This window comes from Dasypus novemcinctus, chromosome 10 (genome assembly GCF_030445035.2).
Source record: "Dasypus novemcinctus isolate mDasNov1 chromosome 10, mDasNov1.1.hap2, whole genome shotgun sequence".
Taxonomy (NCBI): domain Eukaryota; kingdom Metazoa; phylum Chordata; class Mammalia; order Cingulata; family Dasypodidae; genus Dasypus; species Dasypus novemcinctus.
In genome coordinates this window covers 34,794,431-34,812,799 of record NC_080682.1, presented here as the reverse complement: position 1 = coordinate 34,812,799, position 18,369 = coordinate 34,794,431, and the positions used below count along the sequence as shown (strand labels likewise).

At 35.8% G+C, this 18,369-nt stretch overlaps 1 protein-coding gene across 1 annotated transcript; it reads right to left on the bottom strand.

Moving 5' to 3' along the window:
- Nucleotides 1–5,214: 5,214 nt before the first annotated feature.
- Nucleotides 5,215–6,144, bottom strand: LOC101412645 (olfactory receptor 4C6-like). Its single transcript, XM_004461564.2, has one exon. It carries the CDS (start codon nucleotides 6,142–6,144, stop codon nucleotides 5,215–5,217), a length of 930 nt encoding a protein of 309 aa, XP_004461621.1.
- Nucleotides 6,145–18,369: the final 12,225 nt, after the last annotated feature.

The window sequence follows — 18,369 nt, the reverse complement described above, 5'->3', positions numbered from 1 at the left end:
ACTAGAGAAAAATGTACTCTGTTGCTGAAATGTTTTCCATGTGTCTTTTAAGTCTAGTTAGTTAATATTATAATTAAATTTTTCTATTTCCTATTGATCTTCTGTCTAGGTGCTCTATTTTAAAATTGTGAATGGAAGTCTACTACTGTTAATGTAGAATGTCTGTTTTTCTTTAAACTTGTCAATAATTACTTTATTTGTTTTGGGGTTTTGCTGTCCATTGCCTATATTTCTATAATTCTAATGTCTTGTTGAATTGACACCTTTATCCTTACATAGTGACTGTCTTTGTTCCTCCTAAAAGTTTTTAACTTAAAGTCTTTTTTATCTGATATTAGTAAAGCTACCATATCTCTCTTGTACTTACTATTTTTATGACATTTTTTCACATTCAGCTTACTTGTGTCTTTGTATTTAAGGTGAGACTTTTGTAAACAGAATATATTTGATTCACACTGTTTATCCATTCTTACCATCTCTGCATTCTGACAGTAGAGCTTAATTCCATTTATATTTAAAGTAACTAATTTTAAAGCAGGTCTTTCTTTTGTCATTTAGCTATTTGGTTTCTATAATTCTTTAACCTTCTCTGTCCCTCAATTCTTCCATAAATGACTATGTTCATATGTATTTGATTGTTTTTGTTTTGTGCAATTAAATCCCTTATTTATAAAGAGGCCTTTAGGTGGGTCTTTAATGCAGTCTATTAACCGCAATTGCTTACTACATGAGATGTATTTTTTCCATTATGTTTATTTTAGTTAACTTAATCTTCAATAGTATGCACACATATACTACTTCACATTCTATATTTTTGTTCATGTTTGTCCCACTTCCTGGAATATCTTACACTTTGGTAAACTTGGAAACATCTTCCACATGTTTTCAGAGTGAACTTAGGTGTCATCTTCTCTTGGTAGCTTTCTGCTTACTCAACTGCTGGGCCAAACGCATTTCATCTGCGTTCCCTTAGTAGCTGTAAATTCCTTCGTCACTCTATATGTACGAATTTTTTGAAATTAATTAATTTATATGCCTCTTCCTTTGGCTTTATATTTCTTATCCCAAGGCATTTTGGAATGGAGGAACTTAAGAGCCCAGAGTCAGAATGTGTGTATTTGGAATTGGACTTAGCTTTCTATAAATTATGTATTTTGAAAATATTTTATCTCTGTGTGCCTCCGTTCATTCATTAATAAAATGAGTAGGGTAGAAGTAGTGAACTTGTAGGTTTATGGTGAGTATCAAATAGATTAATATTCATAAAATGTTTAGAAAAGTACCTAGGATATGGTACGTGCTCAAGACTTAATAGTCACTATTCTCATAAATATGCACATAATTTACAACAGTCTCTGACACAATAAACATAATCAGTAATATTTAAAATAAACTGAAATATTTTTAAAATTCTAATGACCTCTATAAATGTTAAAGAAGAGTCATCACCTTTTAAAAACAACCAAGGTATTGTGGATTGTAGAATAAATGTATTGGTTTCCTTAAAAATATCTTCTTGAGATTTTGATTGGGATTTAACTCAATCATTTAATTTGGAAAAAAATTAAAAACTTTAAAATATTGAAGCTTCATATCATAAATTTTTATATCTCACTTTTTTCAGTTATTCCTGTTTGTCTTTTGTGATGTTTAATATTCATCATAAATATTTTACACATTTTTGTTATGTTCTTTGTAGTTTTATTTCTATTGTGAAATGGACTAATATTATTTTATTTTCCAAGTGCTTATTGCAATTCTATTTTAAAGAATTATTATGATGACTTTTTACTAATGAATCCTAAAATTTAGGATTCTAATGAATCCTAAAATTTGTCAACTGATTATCTTATGTTTTCCTAAGTAGATAGGCATATCAGCCAATATTAAATAATGTTGCTTCATTTTAAATTTTCATTTTTTTCTTTTAATATTATTTCATTGATTAATACAGTGTTTCCAATGTCTTAGCTCATGCACTAAGTTCACCTGAATGTATTTTCTATTCAAAAGATTGTTGCTCGGCATTGGATTTTAAAGAAACCTAATTAACCATTCATTGTTTTAGTTTGCTAAAAGCTGCCAATGCAAAATACCAGAAGTAGGTTGACTTTTATAAAACGTACTTCACAGGCTGTGAAAGTGTCCAAATCAAGGCACCTTTCTCACCAAGCTGCTACTGTGGGCTAGCAGGCATATGGAGGCTTCATCTAAAGTTGACTTCTCTCAGAGCTATAGCTGTGGGTGATGACGTAATGTCAGGATACAATCCTGTCTGCTCCTCTCTCTCCTCTCCTTTGGACCTTGTCTCTTCAGCTTCAAGCTGCTCTGTGATACTAGCCTCTTGGGGACCCCATTCAGAGCCCCATGTTTTCTGCTAATTCCAGGAGGTCTTCTTTTAGTGTCTTTGCCCTTTTTCTTGTGTGTCTGCTTTCAGTCCATTTATGAAGGACTCCTGCACGAGGGCCAAGACCCACTCTGAGCCATGCAATCCAATCAGAGACCATCAACTGAAGTGATCCAATCAAAAGTGCCCACAACAAAGGAATAGATTAGTCCCAAGGACATGATTTTCTGCATTCCACCCAGCTCCAAACTGTCACAGCTATCAATAAATTAAAATCAATAAAATTCACATAAACACATGGATGCCTGTATTCTCTTCAAAATCTTCTTGTGGGATAAATTTGGACATACATTTTAGTAAAGCAATGACAGATAAAGATGAATAATGGTGGATGCTTAATGACAGCAGAGTTTGTTCCCTTTCCAGAGGTTATATTCCCATCACCCCTTAAATATCTTCACTTTTTTTGTTTTATTTGCCTGGCCTCTATAAGTATTTGAGGTTGAGAAAATAGCAATAGGATAGTCAGTACAATATAAAATAACAGCAGTGATAGAAAGTGACCTCATCTTATTCTTGAATTTATTGTTACCAGTTTTTGACATTTTCTGATTCTGTAAAATAACTGTTTTTTAGTTTTCCAGATGCTAAAACAAATTCCATGCAATGGATTAGCTTAACAACAGGAATTTGGGACTCAGTTTCAGAGGGTAGAAGGCTTGCTACCTCCTTCTGACTGGCAAACAATCTTTGGAGTTACTTGGCTTTTCTGCCATATGACAATGCACCTGATGGAATCTTCTTTCTTTTCCATGTTTATTGACTTACATAACCATCTAAATATGACTGCTCCCTGTAGTTTCTCTGTCTGTTCAATTTCCTTGCTTATAAGAACTTTAATCATATTGGATTAAGGCCTTCCTTCATGCAGTTTGAGCACAGCTTACTTCTTCAAAGGCCCTAATTGCAAGTGGCTTCACACCCAGAGGCTAGGGAGACATTATTCAATCCTTAATAATACCCTTTTATCAAGTTAATGATTTCAACTTTATTTTCAGTTTGCAGTGTGTGAATCATAATTCAGATGAAGTTCTATCAAATCCTAATTTGTCATCTTGGAATATTACATATATATATGTATATATTGCAATATTAACAGAATTTATTAACATAAATCAGTAACCAAAGGTTTTATCAAAAATAGAAGTGTACGGAATGGATTGGCTCAAGTGGTTGAGTGCCTGCTTTCCACATGGGAGGACCTGGGTTCAGTCCTTGGTGCCTCATTAAAAAAACAGAAAAAACAAACAAACAAGAAGCAAACAAACAAACAAAAACAACTCAGGGGAGCTGATGTGGCTTAGTGGTTGACTGCAAGCTTCTCACATACGAGGACTAGAGTTCAGTCCCCAGCCCTGGTACCTAAAAAGAAGAAAAGAAAAATCAAAGTATTTAAAAATTTCCAGACCTTACCTGCTAAAATGTGTTTAGTGAAAAAGACAGTTACCATTCAATGTGAACTAATTTTAGTCACTTCCAGGAAATGTGTGAACTAGAAGTTCATCCCAAATTATAAGAGAAAACCAGAAAAACACTCAACTATATATTATGAAGCATAAAACTAACTCTAGCATTATGTTTTTTTCATTGATTGACCATGGTCAAGTTATTAAATCTTACACATTACACATATTTAAAGTTAAGAGCCTCACTGTAAGATCCCTCCCAGGATTTACATTATGTGGTTATAAAAAAATAAACATCAACCTAACAGTTTTGCAAAGATCTAGTTAATCACATTATTATGATATTTTTCTACTATGTTGAGGATAAATGGGGAAAAATTTAAAATTGTACAATTAATATGAGTACTTTACTTTGAAATATTTTAAGAATATAAGGTGAAGTTCATTCTATAACTGAAATCTGAAGGAAAAATACAAGGTTCTCACACCATACTACACCTCTATACCAAAAAAGTTAAAGTCCATCTGAACTGTTGAAATAATTTTTGACTTTGAATGATTTTAAAAATACAGTAACAAAATCTATGCTCTTTGGGGTTTCAGGGAGGTCACAACTTAGATGTATCAACACTACATGTCTTGACCCAATCTTGCCACTCTGTCCAGGATGATTATTTTCTATCCACTCTGATCTTTAATAATTCCTTGCAAATATCATGGCAGTTATTACAGAATTTTCTTAGGTATTTTCTCTATCCAGAATATGCATCATATCAAACCTTCCTTCTGATCATACTGATCAAGTACTTGTCATCATTTATAATCTTAATGATAAATACATTTGATCATTTTTCATGAATAAATCCCAACAAAATTCCAATTCACCTTGAAATGTTACCTGTCTTAGAATTCTATAAACATTCAACAGAAATCTAATAGGTATCAAACATAAATAACACAAAACTCTTTACCTCACATACTTTCAGTCTAGAGAGAAAGACATAAAGCAGCCAAAGTCAACTTGGGCAGAGAGATGAGGAGACACAAAGGTGCTTAAGTGAAAAAGGGCATGACTAGCTCTCAAGACAGGTGAAATAAAAACATGACTGGGGCATGGAGAAAGAGGGGTTGAAGAGCTCAAGATGTGGTTGGAGAGGTAGAGGCAGTAATCAGATTAATGAAGGAAATATAAGACAAAACAATGATCTCCTAAAGGCAACAGGGAGCCAAGGGAAGGAATAAAGCAAGAGAGTAATATAATCCTTCAAATGTAAAGACCTTAAATCATAAATCAGATTGATATTTTCAAAAGATCACCCTGGCTAATAGCAGAGAATGAACAATTTTACTTCTCCCATATTTCTTACAGAATAAATTATCTTTATAGGGAATACATGATAGTTACTTACCAACCAAAACTTCTTGCTTCATCCAAAGTTTCCTCACGGCATTTTTCACCTCTGCATTCCTCAGAGTGTAGATTAAGGGATTTAACATGGGTTCTACAATGGTGAAGATCACCACCATTGCCTTGTCTATGGGGTAAGTGGCAACAGGCCTCATGTACAAGAAGATGCATGGCACGAAGAACAAGACAACCACCATGAGGTGGGAGCCACAGGTGGAGAGGGCTTTGCGCCGCCCTTCAGAGCTGCAAGACCTCAGGGAGCAGAGGATGACCACATAGGAGGCAATGAGCACAGAGAATATGGTTACACACATCACCCCACTGTTGAGGATGACAAGGAGGCCCAGGATGTGTGTGTCCATGCAGGCCAGTTTCAACAATGGAAATAAATCACAAATAAAATGATCAATGACATTGGGGCCACAGAAGGGTATTTGGTACATAAACAGGAGCTGTATCATTGCATGCATAGTTCCCCCCACCCAGGCTGCCCCCAGCAACAGACAGCACATCTGAGGACTCATGATGGTCTGGTAGTGTAGGGGCTTACATATGGCCACGTAGCGGTCATAAGCCATAACAATGAGAAGGATGATCCCCACACTACCAAAAAAATGTTCTGCAAAGAGCTGAGTCATGCAGCCTTCCAGGGAGATGGTAGTGCTCTGAAAGAGGGAGTCCACAATCATCTTGGGTGCAATGACAGAAGAATAGGTGACATCCATGAGGGAAAAACAAGTCAGGAAAAAATACATAGGTGATCTCAGACTCCGACTGGTGATCATGGTTACCACAATGAGCAGGTTCCCCATCACTGTGGCCACATACATGATTAGAAACACAGCAGAGAATATTTTCCGCAACTCTGGATTCTTTGTAATACCCAAAAGAATGAATTCTGTCACGTTGTTTTGATTTCCCATTTATGAGCTCCAGGTGAAAGTTGAAAAAACTTTTTAAAAAGCAACATATAATTTATAATTAGTGATTATTTGGCTTAATTTATTTCCAGAAACACAATAAAATAGCTTTTCAAAAACTTTTATCATTCATTCATGCATTCATTCATATATTCACTATATGTCTTTAGTTTTTAATATGTGTTAATGGAACTTAAAAGACAAATAATTCATTAACACAAGATTTCCACCATACATTTTATCCTCTTTTTTCAGATGATTCTTCATGTAAAATAGGTTTCTCCTCCTTTTTCTCCCTTTAAAAATGTTATTATCAATCGGTAACTATTATTCAGCATCTGCCTTGTCCCAGGCACTAGACTGACCATATAATTAGCTTTATTTTACATGAGGGAACCAAGTCTTAGAGCATTTAAGAAACTTAACAAAGTTGTTCAGCTGGTGAATGGTGAAGTTGGAATGGACTATTATTTCTGATTCTATCACAGTGTCCATAAACATCAATATTGTTTCTCTAGAAATTACGTTGTGAGTTTATTATAAACCAAACACTGTGCTAAGAATGATACAGTCATCCCAGTTTATCTTCAAAATGGGATAATGGATGATTCTGTGCTCTTTTTCAAACAATACTGTAATTCTTTCGTAATTTTGTAAATTTTTTGTAATTTAAATATTAACTGGTCAAAATATACCAGAAACTAATGATAAATATTTTCTGGCTAATATATTTCTCAATGATAAAGATTACCAATCAGGAAACGGACTTTGGCCCAGTGGTTAGGGCGTCCGTCTACCATATGGGAGGTCCACGGTTTAAACCCCGGGCCTCCTCAACCCGTGTGGAGCTGGCCATGCGCAGTGCTGATGCGCGCAAGGAGTGCCATGCCACGCAACAGTGTCCCCCGCGTGGGGGAGCCCCCACGCGCAAGGAGTGCGCCCGTGAGGAGACCCGCCCAGCGTGAAAAGAAAGTGCAGCCTGCCCAGGAATGGCGCCGCCCACACTTCCTGTGCTGCTGACGACAACAGAAGCGGACAAAGAAACAAAAGCAGACAAAGAAACAAGACGCAACAAATAGACACCAAGAACAGACAACCAGGGGAGGGGGGGAAATTAAATAAATAAATAAATCTTTAAAAAAAAAAAAAAAAAAGATTACCAATCATAATACTCAAGCAAAGACCAACATCTATAATATAACTAATTCTATCTCGCTTCCGGAATCTGAATCCGCCCAAGTCATTCCTTTCAGTAGCCACTGTTCACTAAATGGACCATAAGATTCTGGAGCATTTAAACTATGACAATTAGACAATTAGCTTTTACATTCACTAACTATGTTGCTGGACACTCAGGTTTACATGTATTATCTCATTTAATACTCATGATCCCTTATGGGATAGGAACCATTACTATTTCCATTTTAAAAAGAAAACTGAGCCCTCGAGAAATTAAATGCCTCACCTAATATTATACACCTAACATGTTGTAACACTGGTATATTGATTGTTCAGCTCAAATTCTTAACTACTATAATCTACAGCAAGTGTTGCAGGGGAGTTAACACTGCAACTGGGAAGAGAAGCTACAATGAGAACCTGGCTTAAAATGCTGGTGGCTTTTTAGCAGGCACTGGGTTGCCACATGGGGGGAAATTTGCAAAGAGTTTAGCTTCCAGCTGATATTTGGATTATACCACCTTGTGGATGCAGAAAGGTCACACTTGCTTTTGACCAACCCCAACCCTCGGCCCCACCGCTTACACAAGTGGAGAAGGACCAGAGACTATGAAAGTGTCATTAGTTTCATATGACTTAATCTCACCCTCCTTTACTCTAGCCCCAAAACGGAGTCATTTTTTGAAAAGGGCTTGTGCAGTGTAAGGAAAACAGCCTCAGGAGAGAGCAATGAGAACTGGCTTTTTTCCAGATTGTATCATTAACTTAGTCTATTATTTGTGCATGTTACTGGCATATCTGAGCCTCAGTTTCCTCATCTTCAGAGTGAGTTTGAGTAGCAACATCAGATATTCAGCCCTCCTCAAACACAAACACTTAGATTTTATTTACATTAGTTGTTTATGTCTCTAGGTATGATTTCCTTAGGGGTGATTCATTTCCTGTTAGAAAAGTTAGAAAAAAATTTTAAAAAGTTAGAAACCCACAACTCTAAATGGTATCTAATGCCCTGCCAGGCCTTACAGCTTGAAACTTAAAGTGCCTATCCATACAGTAAAAAATTAATCAACTTTCTTCACTAGCCCCTCTCCCCCTTACTTATTCATTTCCCTGCTTTCCTCTTTTTATTTATTCCATTTTCAATGCTACCTCTTCCTGTCAGACCCACACCCATTTCTTTCCACAGAAACCGTTTATATTTGCAGGGAAAACCAGTGGATGCATGTACAGCAAACATACTAAGAAGTCACAGCCAAGTCAATTGCTGGCTTTATCATCTCAACTGCCCCAACCTCAATTTCTGCAGCAGCACAATTAATTAAAAAGAAACCATGGGTAACATATGTAGATCTTACAACTTGTGAAGAATGTACAAAAGGCTTTTTCTCATTGAATAGTCACAAAGAGCTAAATAGAGTAAGTATTATGATGTTGGAATTTCTGAAACACAAGTGAGTTAGTTACATCACTTCCTCACAACTTCTTTGCCAGCATGTGATTAACTGCAGAGAATAGGCTATTAACTATTATGTTTCATAGTTCCCCAATATCTGCATGTCCTGCCTCACACGACTGCAGTAAGGACAAAGGAAATAATACATATCAGGAAACTTTGGAAAGCAGTATTCAAATGTTTCTCATGATCATTTAATTATATCTATAATCTCCACCTTTGCCTATTGCCCTGACCCTGCTCTTTGCAGGCAACCAACCCATCACCAGTCTTCTTCCATGCCTCCCTTCCTCTGCAATGCCTGCATTCACCACCACGGTTATTTATTCCATGTATTTATAAAAAAAATTGTGTCCCTGTATAGCTTGATTATTTGATAGTTCTCTTATTTCCATATGTAGATGCTTAAAGATTGCTACTTCTTTTACACTTGCCAAAGTTACTAATAATTTATGAAAGACACAGTGAGCACCAACACAGTTCAAGATATTTTATGAATTGGAAAGTAACTGCAACCAGCTAGGGTCACAAGCAATGCAATGCATCCCATGCTCTGAGTTTGAGCATGGACCTTTTGTCAGAGTCTGCCTGCTATTCCTCTGTTAACCAGGCTCATTGATGCATTTACTTGTCTTGGCCATTTGTATTCCCACACATGTGCCAGCCAAACCAAGTTCCAAACAGTACCTTGAACTTCCAGTTCAGTCTGGAATCACAACTGTCAGCAGCCTTCATGATATTTCCCTTCTCTCTCCAGTGCAGGTCAGGGAGGAATAATTTTTTCAAAAGACTGTTCAAGTGAAGAAAGGGACAATTTTAGTTAACCTTTCTCTTTTGCTTTGCCAATCAACTTCCCTCACTTTCCTTAATTAAGTAGACAAGAAGTATTTCAAAAGCTCAGCGGATGCTATAAACCTGAGGAATATATAAGAAGTATCAGATGTGTTTCCATTTCCTTTTTTTATTTATTTTTTTATTTCTCGACCCTTCCTTGCCTCCCGCCCCTGAGTTGTCTGCTCTGTGTACATTCACTGTACCACTGAAATTACTGTGCACTGAAGAAATGGGGAAAAAAATACATGATTTCACCTTAAAGCTGGACAGGACATAGGAGCGGAAGACCAGAGGCTGCCCCCAGAAGGAGCAAGAGCATGGGTAAAATCCCAGAGATGGGAATAAGAGACACGATACAGTGTAGAATAGAGAACAAGGATCTTGCTACGTAACTCAGGTCCCAGTTTGGACTTCAGGAATATTTTTAACTGTGTAATGAACTGCATGTTATTTAATCTTCCAGGAGTGGTTTTGTATGAAGAAATGTTGAATTTGTATATTTGTGTATGTATTTTAATAAATTTATACAAAATATATTACATTTCATACCTATATATACTGTATATTATCTTTTAATGACTAATTTATCATTCATTGCATTCCATACCAATATACAGAGATTTAATTTCCCAGTTTCAGCTATTACAGCAATACTGCAGAGCACATCTTTGTATATCTATATCTATTCTAGATAGTTATAGATATATAAGTATAGATTTAAGTATTTCTGTAGGATATACTTTTACAATAAAATTGCAGAGTCAGATGGCATGAACATGCTACACTTGGATAGATACTAATAAATTTTCCTCCACCAGAGGGATATTTTTTCTTATCATTTAATTGTCTTTCTTCTTTCTATACATATTTTTACTTTTCATACATATCATACATTTATCTTTATAATCTTACAGGCATGCATTCTATAAAATAATTCAGAAAAATTTACAGTAAGTTTTTAAGCTAATTTCATAGAGAAAAGACAATTCTTCTTGCTCTAAGTAGATACCTCAATATGCTCTTTTCAAATTAAAAAAAACCTTAATAACAAAAATTAACATTTATTAAGCCTAGTGAGTTTGTTACCTCCTCAAGGTCACAGAGTTAGTGTCTGGTAGAGACTGGATTAAAATCCTGGGAAGCTGGACTCTATAACTGATCTTGTATTCTCAATTCTGTCTGGGTTACATATAATTTCTTTAATAAAAACAATTATTAAGATGATTCTAGTGATTACAGTCAGGTTGTCAATTTTATGTGGAGTTAGTAAAGTTGCAGTATATGAAACTCTGCAAGCATCAGGTAGATTTGATTCTTATCACCGAAGGACTTCAAATAACCTATTAGTACAAATAATTCCCAAGTTCCTTTTTCTTTCCATTAAACTACGTTAAAATTAGTGGAAGCATAACTAACAAAGGTAGATTTTTGCAGGCTCAATGTGTAAATCATATTGTAATATATATTTTTTTTAATTTTGGGGTCTACAATATAACATATATGAGTATTTACAGAAGGCTTCTAAATTAGCTCTATTCTCACCACCACCAAACCACCAGCATCACCATTGCCACCATGACTGCCATCATCTGAACCTTCATGGCTGCCATCACAACCATCACCAGTATCAACAGCACTGCCACCTCCACCATCACCAATGCTGTCTCCACCATTACCACCATCTACGACATCACAACTGCCATCACCATCACTTTCAACATCAACACCATTACTCCCATGGATATGTCTACTTAATACTTATCTTTTAACATATAGAGAAATATATTCAAATATTAATAAAAAATAATATTTCATTTTTCTCTTAATCAGAGATCAGATACCAATTGAGGGGAAGGAAAGAGAGAAAGGTTAAATGGAAAGAGCAGGTACACAGATAGATATTCAAAGGGTGGGCAAGGAGACAGAGATACTGAGAGACTGAAGTGAAACTGGAGGAAGAACTGTCATCAGAATATCTCCTAGTAACTATTTCCAGATGTACTGTATATTCCCTTTCTTGCTGCTTATGAGAACTTTTTTGAAACCTACACAAATTATTTACCAATTTTCATTTCTAAGGTAGAGGCCAATTCATTTAATTTTTAAAAATTTGATGACAGGGTAGAAAAGTAAGGCAAGCAAAATAGCTTGATTTAACAAGTAGAACTCAAATATGAATTCAAGTTCATAATCAGTACTTCTTACCAATTGTATAATGATGGTTACAGATAAAACAAACAGATATCGAACATAAATTATTGGCATACTTCAAAAGCAACATTTATTTACTTATGGAATGTAATGAATTCTATTAACAATTGCCATATTTTGAAAGTGTTTTCTATGCAATAATTATGCAGTAGCTAAAACGTACATATGAAATACTTAGCCAGATAATAAAGATGATTCTTACAGCTTAGTTTTTACAGCTTGTTAAAGTAGAAATTTGTACAAATGAAGGTACTAAGGTCATCTCAGTTATAACCAAATCTTATTCCACACAACATTCATTCACACAGAACAGGTTCTTAAAAGCTTCCAAGAACCAGATGAAATTATTCCAACTTGCTTTTACTAATTGTGGAAGCACACTATTCATGATACAAATGGGAGAAAAATCAACTATAGTTAAATTTTGGTCATAATTGTAGAACTAGGGTTTCGGTTGCTTTCAAATAGACATTTAAAGGGGAAGTCCTAATTACCTATAAGCCTAATAAAGAAAGGACAGTTCTGGTTTACCTAGAGATTTTAATTCTCTCCAATTAAGAAGAATTGCTAAAGACATAGCCAATTAGAATTTTTATCCGTCCATTCAGTATTACCAAATATTTACAAAATATTTACCTTTTTAAATTCTAATTGATTTATTTTGAGATAAAATTTGGAAGAGTCTTTGTTCAGCTTCTTAGAAGACACATCATGAATATCGTATTCTCCTCTAGGTGATGGACCTGATTATAAGAGGGCAGAGTGCCCAATTGAACAGCTGTGTCACAACCCCAACTTGCATCATTCTAGTTATATCACTCTGAGACTGCTTCTTCACTGACTGAAGTAATCCCTAACCCAGGGAATCCTCATCAACTCACATTAATGACCGGGTGTTCTTAGAGGCAGAGCATCACTCTACCTAGACTGACAGGATGCTCCATAAGCAGAAACCTAGATCTCAGTGTTAACCATCTACCATTTGTTCCTGCACTGTAAGCTGTACCTTAATTACTAAAAGGTCACAAACTTACAGGTCATAAAATCAGGTACATAAATTAGGAAAATTTGCTATGAAATACCAACATTTATTATTCGGGGTCTTTATTCTCATGCCAGGGAGAGTATACACTTAACCCAATCACTTTGCATGACCTGAGTCTTCAAAAATTTTCTATTGCCCTATGTGTCATGTTGTCTGAAATTCTACCATGAGTTATTTATTTTTGTGTGAAAATTGCTCTCCTATTAACTTAATTCCTTTTCCAAGATATGAATAAGCTTATGAGAGTAGATGCACCTGTGGGAATGAAATCAATAAGCACTTATTTCTTTGACAAAGGAATTATATAATAGTGGGCTTCCTGCTAAGTTAAGAATCAATTAATTGAAAATTGGTAAGAAAAATGACCAGAAATGATGGTGGAATTTACCAAAGACAAATTTTATAGTATGTCCTCAGGTCATCTCTCTATCTTGTTATTTTGGGATCATGAAATGTGTGTCAATGCAGTACAATAGAAAAGTGCAGACACTGTCCAAAAGACTTGGAAAATCAATTAAGCTCATGTTACCTCATTTTTCTCCCATGTAAGATGGAGTCAACTACACCATAATGTTACTGCAAGAATTAAGAAAGCCAAGGTTTATAAAATACCTTCTATATTATCTGACTCATGGTTGGCATTCAACCAAACTTAGTCCATCCACTTGTTTAAATGATATAAAAATAATATTCTCTTTCTTAATTGAATGTATAGTTTAACCTGTGCTCTCATGCAATAGGGTAAAAACATACTTAAGCCACTATGATTATCTATCCCAGCTGACTTACATTTCCTCCTATGTTCCTGTACTTTTCAGATTTGCTGTTGCCAGTTTATTATTTTTGTGTCTCATTCATAATTTTACTTTAGCACCTTCCATACTGATTTCTTGGTGTCTTTCATTTCTATTTCAATCCATTAGCATTGATATTGATTTTTAATGTTCATTTATTGTTCTTTTATGCCCTGTATAAACTACGGTCATCCTGCAATATTGCTTCAATCTTAACCCTTGGCTTGCCCTTGATTGAATTCCAACCTCAAAGGCAGGACATGGTTATCAGAGGATACAAAGAGGTCATGGATTTCTTGGTCTTATTTTTGCTGCAACTTCTAATTTTACAACAATTGCAACTACATTTTCATATAGTTCAAGTGTTGGTTGTGATATTCTTAAGGAGTGAGAATTTCTGGAAACTAGTGTAATTTCTTAAAAACATAATAAGTAGAACATTACTTAGAATTATGGTCACCCAGGAGTGGGTGTGCCATGCTCTAGCATTATCAGAACTTCAACAGATTGAGAGTGAATTAAGAACTGCACTGAGCTTGAGCTTTGGGGAAGAAAAAGAACACATTGAGAAAATTTAACATAAAATGTCCTATTAAAATAATCTTCAAATGTTATTCTGTAATCTATACATTTTGCATTTTCATAGACAAATGTTATTGCTAAAAGTTACAAGTGAAGAAGTCCTGCAACAACTTTACCATAAGTTTCTAATTAGTCAAATTATTCTTTAATGATTTAAGATATAAGTGCGATTGGATTACACATTCTTTATGGGTATTAGCATGACAAAGGCAATTATATATTAGTAGACAGAATATTTAACTGGAATTTTAAATTATGAATTGGAATGCTTTATCTGCTACTTATCAGTTCTGGGACCTTGGTTATAAGTAAATTTCTAATCTTTGTTTAGTCTTATTTGCTCATCTATTGCCAAGAGCTACAAGATTGCCTCTGCAGAATTTTCACCTTCCCAGCAGTGTTTACAATTGGAGGAACCTAACTTGCATCTAGATACTAAGATGTAGGGAGTGTGTGAATGTGGCTTTTGCAATTTCAGTAATCTTGTCTTCAAAAAAGTTTTAGATCACAGTAATTCATATACACAATATAGGAGACTCCCAGATTTCCAACATCAAACCCTTTTCCCCTTTCTCCAGCAATGATCTTTTTACACATTCATGTTATATTTGCTGCAGCTGATGTACAGATTCTGAAACATAGCTATCAAACATGGTTCCATTTTGGTTTACATTATTGTTTATATGTTAGACTGTACAAATTTCTAGATTTTTAGTTTCCTTATGTTTTACATTATGGTTTACATTTTAGTTTATAGACTTTTATACAATTTAGTTGTAAATTAAAATGTCCTATATCCATCATTGCATGATCTTGTGGAGCACTTCCATTTCCCCCCAGTCATCCTTCTTCCATCTATGCAATACCTCTCAGGGCACACCATAACAATCAATCTTCACTATTTGAGGGACCATGTTTACAGATACTGCAACAATGCTGAGGGCCTGACATGCCAGACTGCCCTAACTAATTTGGAGCCAGCAATTCTCTTGAGAGACACAGGTCCCTCTATTTGGGAACATCAGGTCACCCCAGGATGCGGGTACACCTTCACACTCATTGTATGGGTCGCCACTGACATATATAACACATTATGACAAAATGAGCACTCACATACTCCCTAGAAGCTTGTACCTGTACTGGATGCCCACCACCCACTTAAGCACCTTAAACACATGATCCTTCCTTATTATATTTTCTAAAGAGTTTTCTCAACAGTATAGTTTCAACCATATATATGACATTCTGCCATATTCAACTGTTACCCCCAGCCCTTCCCCCTATTCCTTTGGTCATCTGACCCATCCTCCCAACCCTAGCCCCCCTCAAGCCCACAAAGCCTCACCCAAAGTTATCCTTATGCCCCCATCTTATCCCTTCTTCCAAAATGAATAAGTTTGAAATGAAGGTCAGGGGGCCAATTCAAAAAATCTAAATACAAGAATAAAATATGTATGATGGCTACACACAGAAAGAATTAAATTTTCATTGGGAGAACTTCAAGGCCGTCATTTAAGTGTTAAAGGGAAAAGAAAAAGCAGAAGGAGAATTCCTCAGTAATTGGAATAGTTTGTATCCTCAGAGCTCTGTATTCTAAGCCATTTTGCTAAAATCATAATAATTAAGTGATGATATTATCTAATGGTAAAATGTCAAACTCACTAGTTAGACAATATTTTAAAATACTCATAAGGCTTTGAATTGTTTGTATGCAATGAAATGCTTTTGAGGATTTTAGAAATTTCTGCAAATGTTTTGGTGAATTATTTGAAGTTTATTCTAGACTGAATTTTAGTCTATTTTGGTTTCACCATATACAACCAAAGATCTCATATTCCACACTTTCTCATACTTTGGTTTTAAACAATTTAGGAATTAATTATTTATTCTTTCTTTATATATTAATTGAACACTTCCCATGTGCTTGAGATAAAATAGTGAACAGAACAAATAAAGATTCTTTCCCCAATAGAGCTTCTAAGAGGCTCTAATTCTTAGAATTAGATCATAAAAATGAGGAGAGAGAAAATATTTTAAAAATAAATAAATAGTTAGCATATTTTGTTAGAAGTTTATAAGTACTGTAGAAGAATGAAAAATTCAGTATGGTAAGGAGGACATCAGGACTAGGGGCCAGTCGCAATTTTAAATAGGTAGTCAGTGTGAGCCTCATGGAGAGCATCACGTTTGGACATACATCTGAAGGAGGTGTAAGACTCAGTTATGTGATATCTGCATGAAGAAGTCTATCTGGTGTGTTTGAGGAGTGGTGAACTAACCACTGAGGCAGGAAACCAGGGAGTAGAAGATGAGGTTCAAGAAGGAGGGGTAGTTTCAGATCATAGGGTCTTGTAGGTAGCTTTAAGGACTTCGTTTTAAATGTGGGTGAAATTGTGTGCCATTGGAGAGCTTGGATCAGAAGACACCTAACCTATTTGTGACAGGATCACTCTGGCTGGTATGGTAAGATTCAACTGGAGTGGACTGGAGAGGGGAGGGCAAGCAGTGAACAAGTTAGAGGGTGAATTTGAGAAAGCTAGATGAGAAAGAATTGTGATTCAAATCAAGATGATATTAGTGATGGTAGTAAGATATGTTGGATGCTGAATATATTTTGAAAGTAGAGCCAGCAGAAACTCATGTCAGGTTGAATGTGAGGTATAAGCTACAACAGTAAAGAGTAATTTAAATGTTTTTTTGGCTGAGACACTGATAAAACAGAATTATCATCACCTGAGAAGAGAATGAAGAACTTGGTTTGGGAACAGGAATCAGGAATTCAATTTGGATATGATGCATTTGAGATATTTATTAGACATATACCAACTGAAGATTCAGTCTCACAGTTATTTATATATATATACACACACATATACATATACATATACATGTATATGTATAAAAGTCCTGGGTTAGAGATCATGGTCTGTGATGCACATATAAATTTGTGAGTATTCAGTATTTAGTTAACATTTAATGATTTAATGCTATGCAGTTGTATGTATTTACTGAAGAAGTTTGTATTGACTGAGAAAAGAAGAAGACCAAGGACAGAGTCTTGGGACGCAGAACCTAAAGAAGTCAAGAATATAAGACAGAATCAACAAATGGTAATGAAAAACAGTGACCTCTTAAGGAAGAAAAAATAAAAACAACAGGAAATAGTAGTTAATTGGAAATTGGTTGGTGCTCCAAGCAGGTAATAATGAGCAACTCCAGTGCTGCTGAAAGGTCTATTAGAATGATGACTAGAGGGAGCAGATGTAGGGTGGCAGACTTGGCCCAGGGGTTAGGGCATCCGTCTACCATGTGGGAGGTCCGCGGTTCAAACCCCAGGCCTCCTTGACCCATGTGGAGCTGTCCCATGCGCAGTGTTGATGCACGCAAGGAATGCTCTGCCACGCTGGGGCTGGGGTGTCCCCACAAAGGGGAGCACCATGTGCAAGGAGAGTGCCCCATAAGGAGAGCTGCCCAGCGCGAGAGAAAGTGCAGCCTGCCCAGGAATGGCGCCGCCCACACGGAGAGCTGACACAGCAAGATGATGTAACAGAAAGAAACACAGATTCCTGTGCTGCTGACAACAACAGAAGTGGACAAAGAAGACGCAGCAAATAGACACAGAGAACAGACAACTGTGTTGGGGGTGGGGGGAAGGGGAGAAAAATAAATAAATAAATCTTTAAAAAAAAGGGAGCAGATGTAGCCCAAGTGGTTGAGGGCCTGCTTCCTACGTATGAGGTTTTGGGTTCAATCCCCATTACTTCCTAAAAAATAAAAAATGATGGCTAAGAATTGACCACTGGCTTTGGCAATAAGGAGGTCATTTGCAATATTGACAGGAAAAGTTTAAAACTGAGTGGTGGGGAAAGCCTTCCTGGAATTGGCATAAGAAGGACTGAGAAAAAAAGAATTAGAGAAAGCAAATAAGAGACATATTTTACTATGATGAGGAAGAAATAAGTGGCAGGGAAATGGGGTTAAGGAAAGGGAATATTCAAAACATGTGAAATAGCAGGAAGTTTCTATGGTGATGGGAATGATCTGGCAGAGAGTAAAATTTGTGAAGAGAGAGGAAAGAATTATCTGACCACTGCTCTTGAGTAGACAAGAGGAAGTGTAATCCGGTGAAC

What these genes read in the sequence shown, in the direction of transcription:
- LOC101412645 (XM_004461564.2), bottom strand. Translation starts at nt 6,144, where the DNA reads ATGGGAAATCAAAACAACGTGACAGAATTCATTCTTTTGGGTATTACA.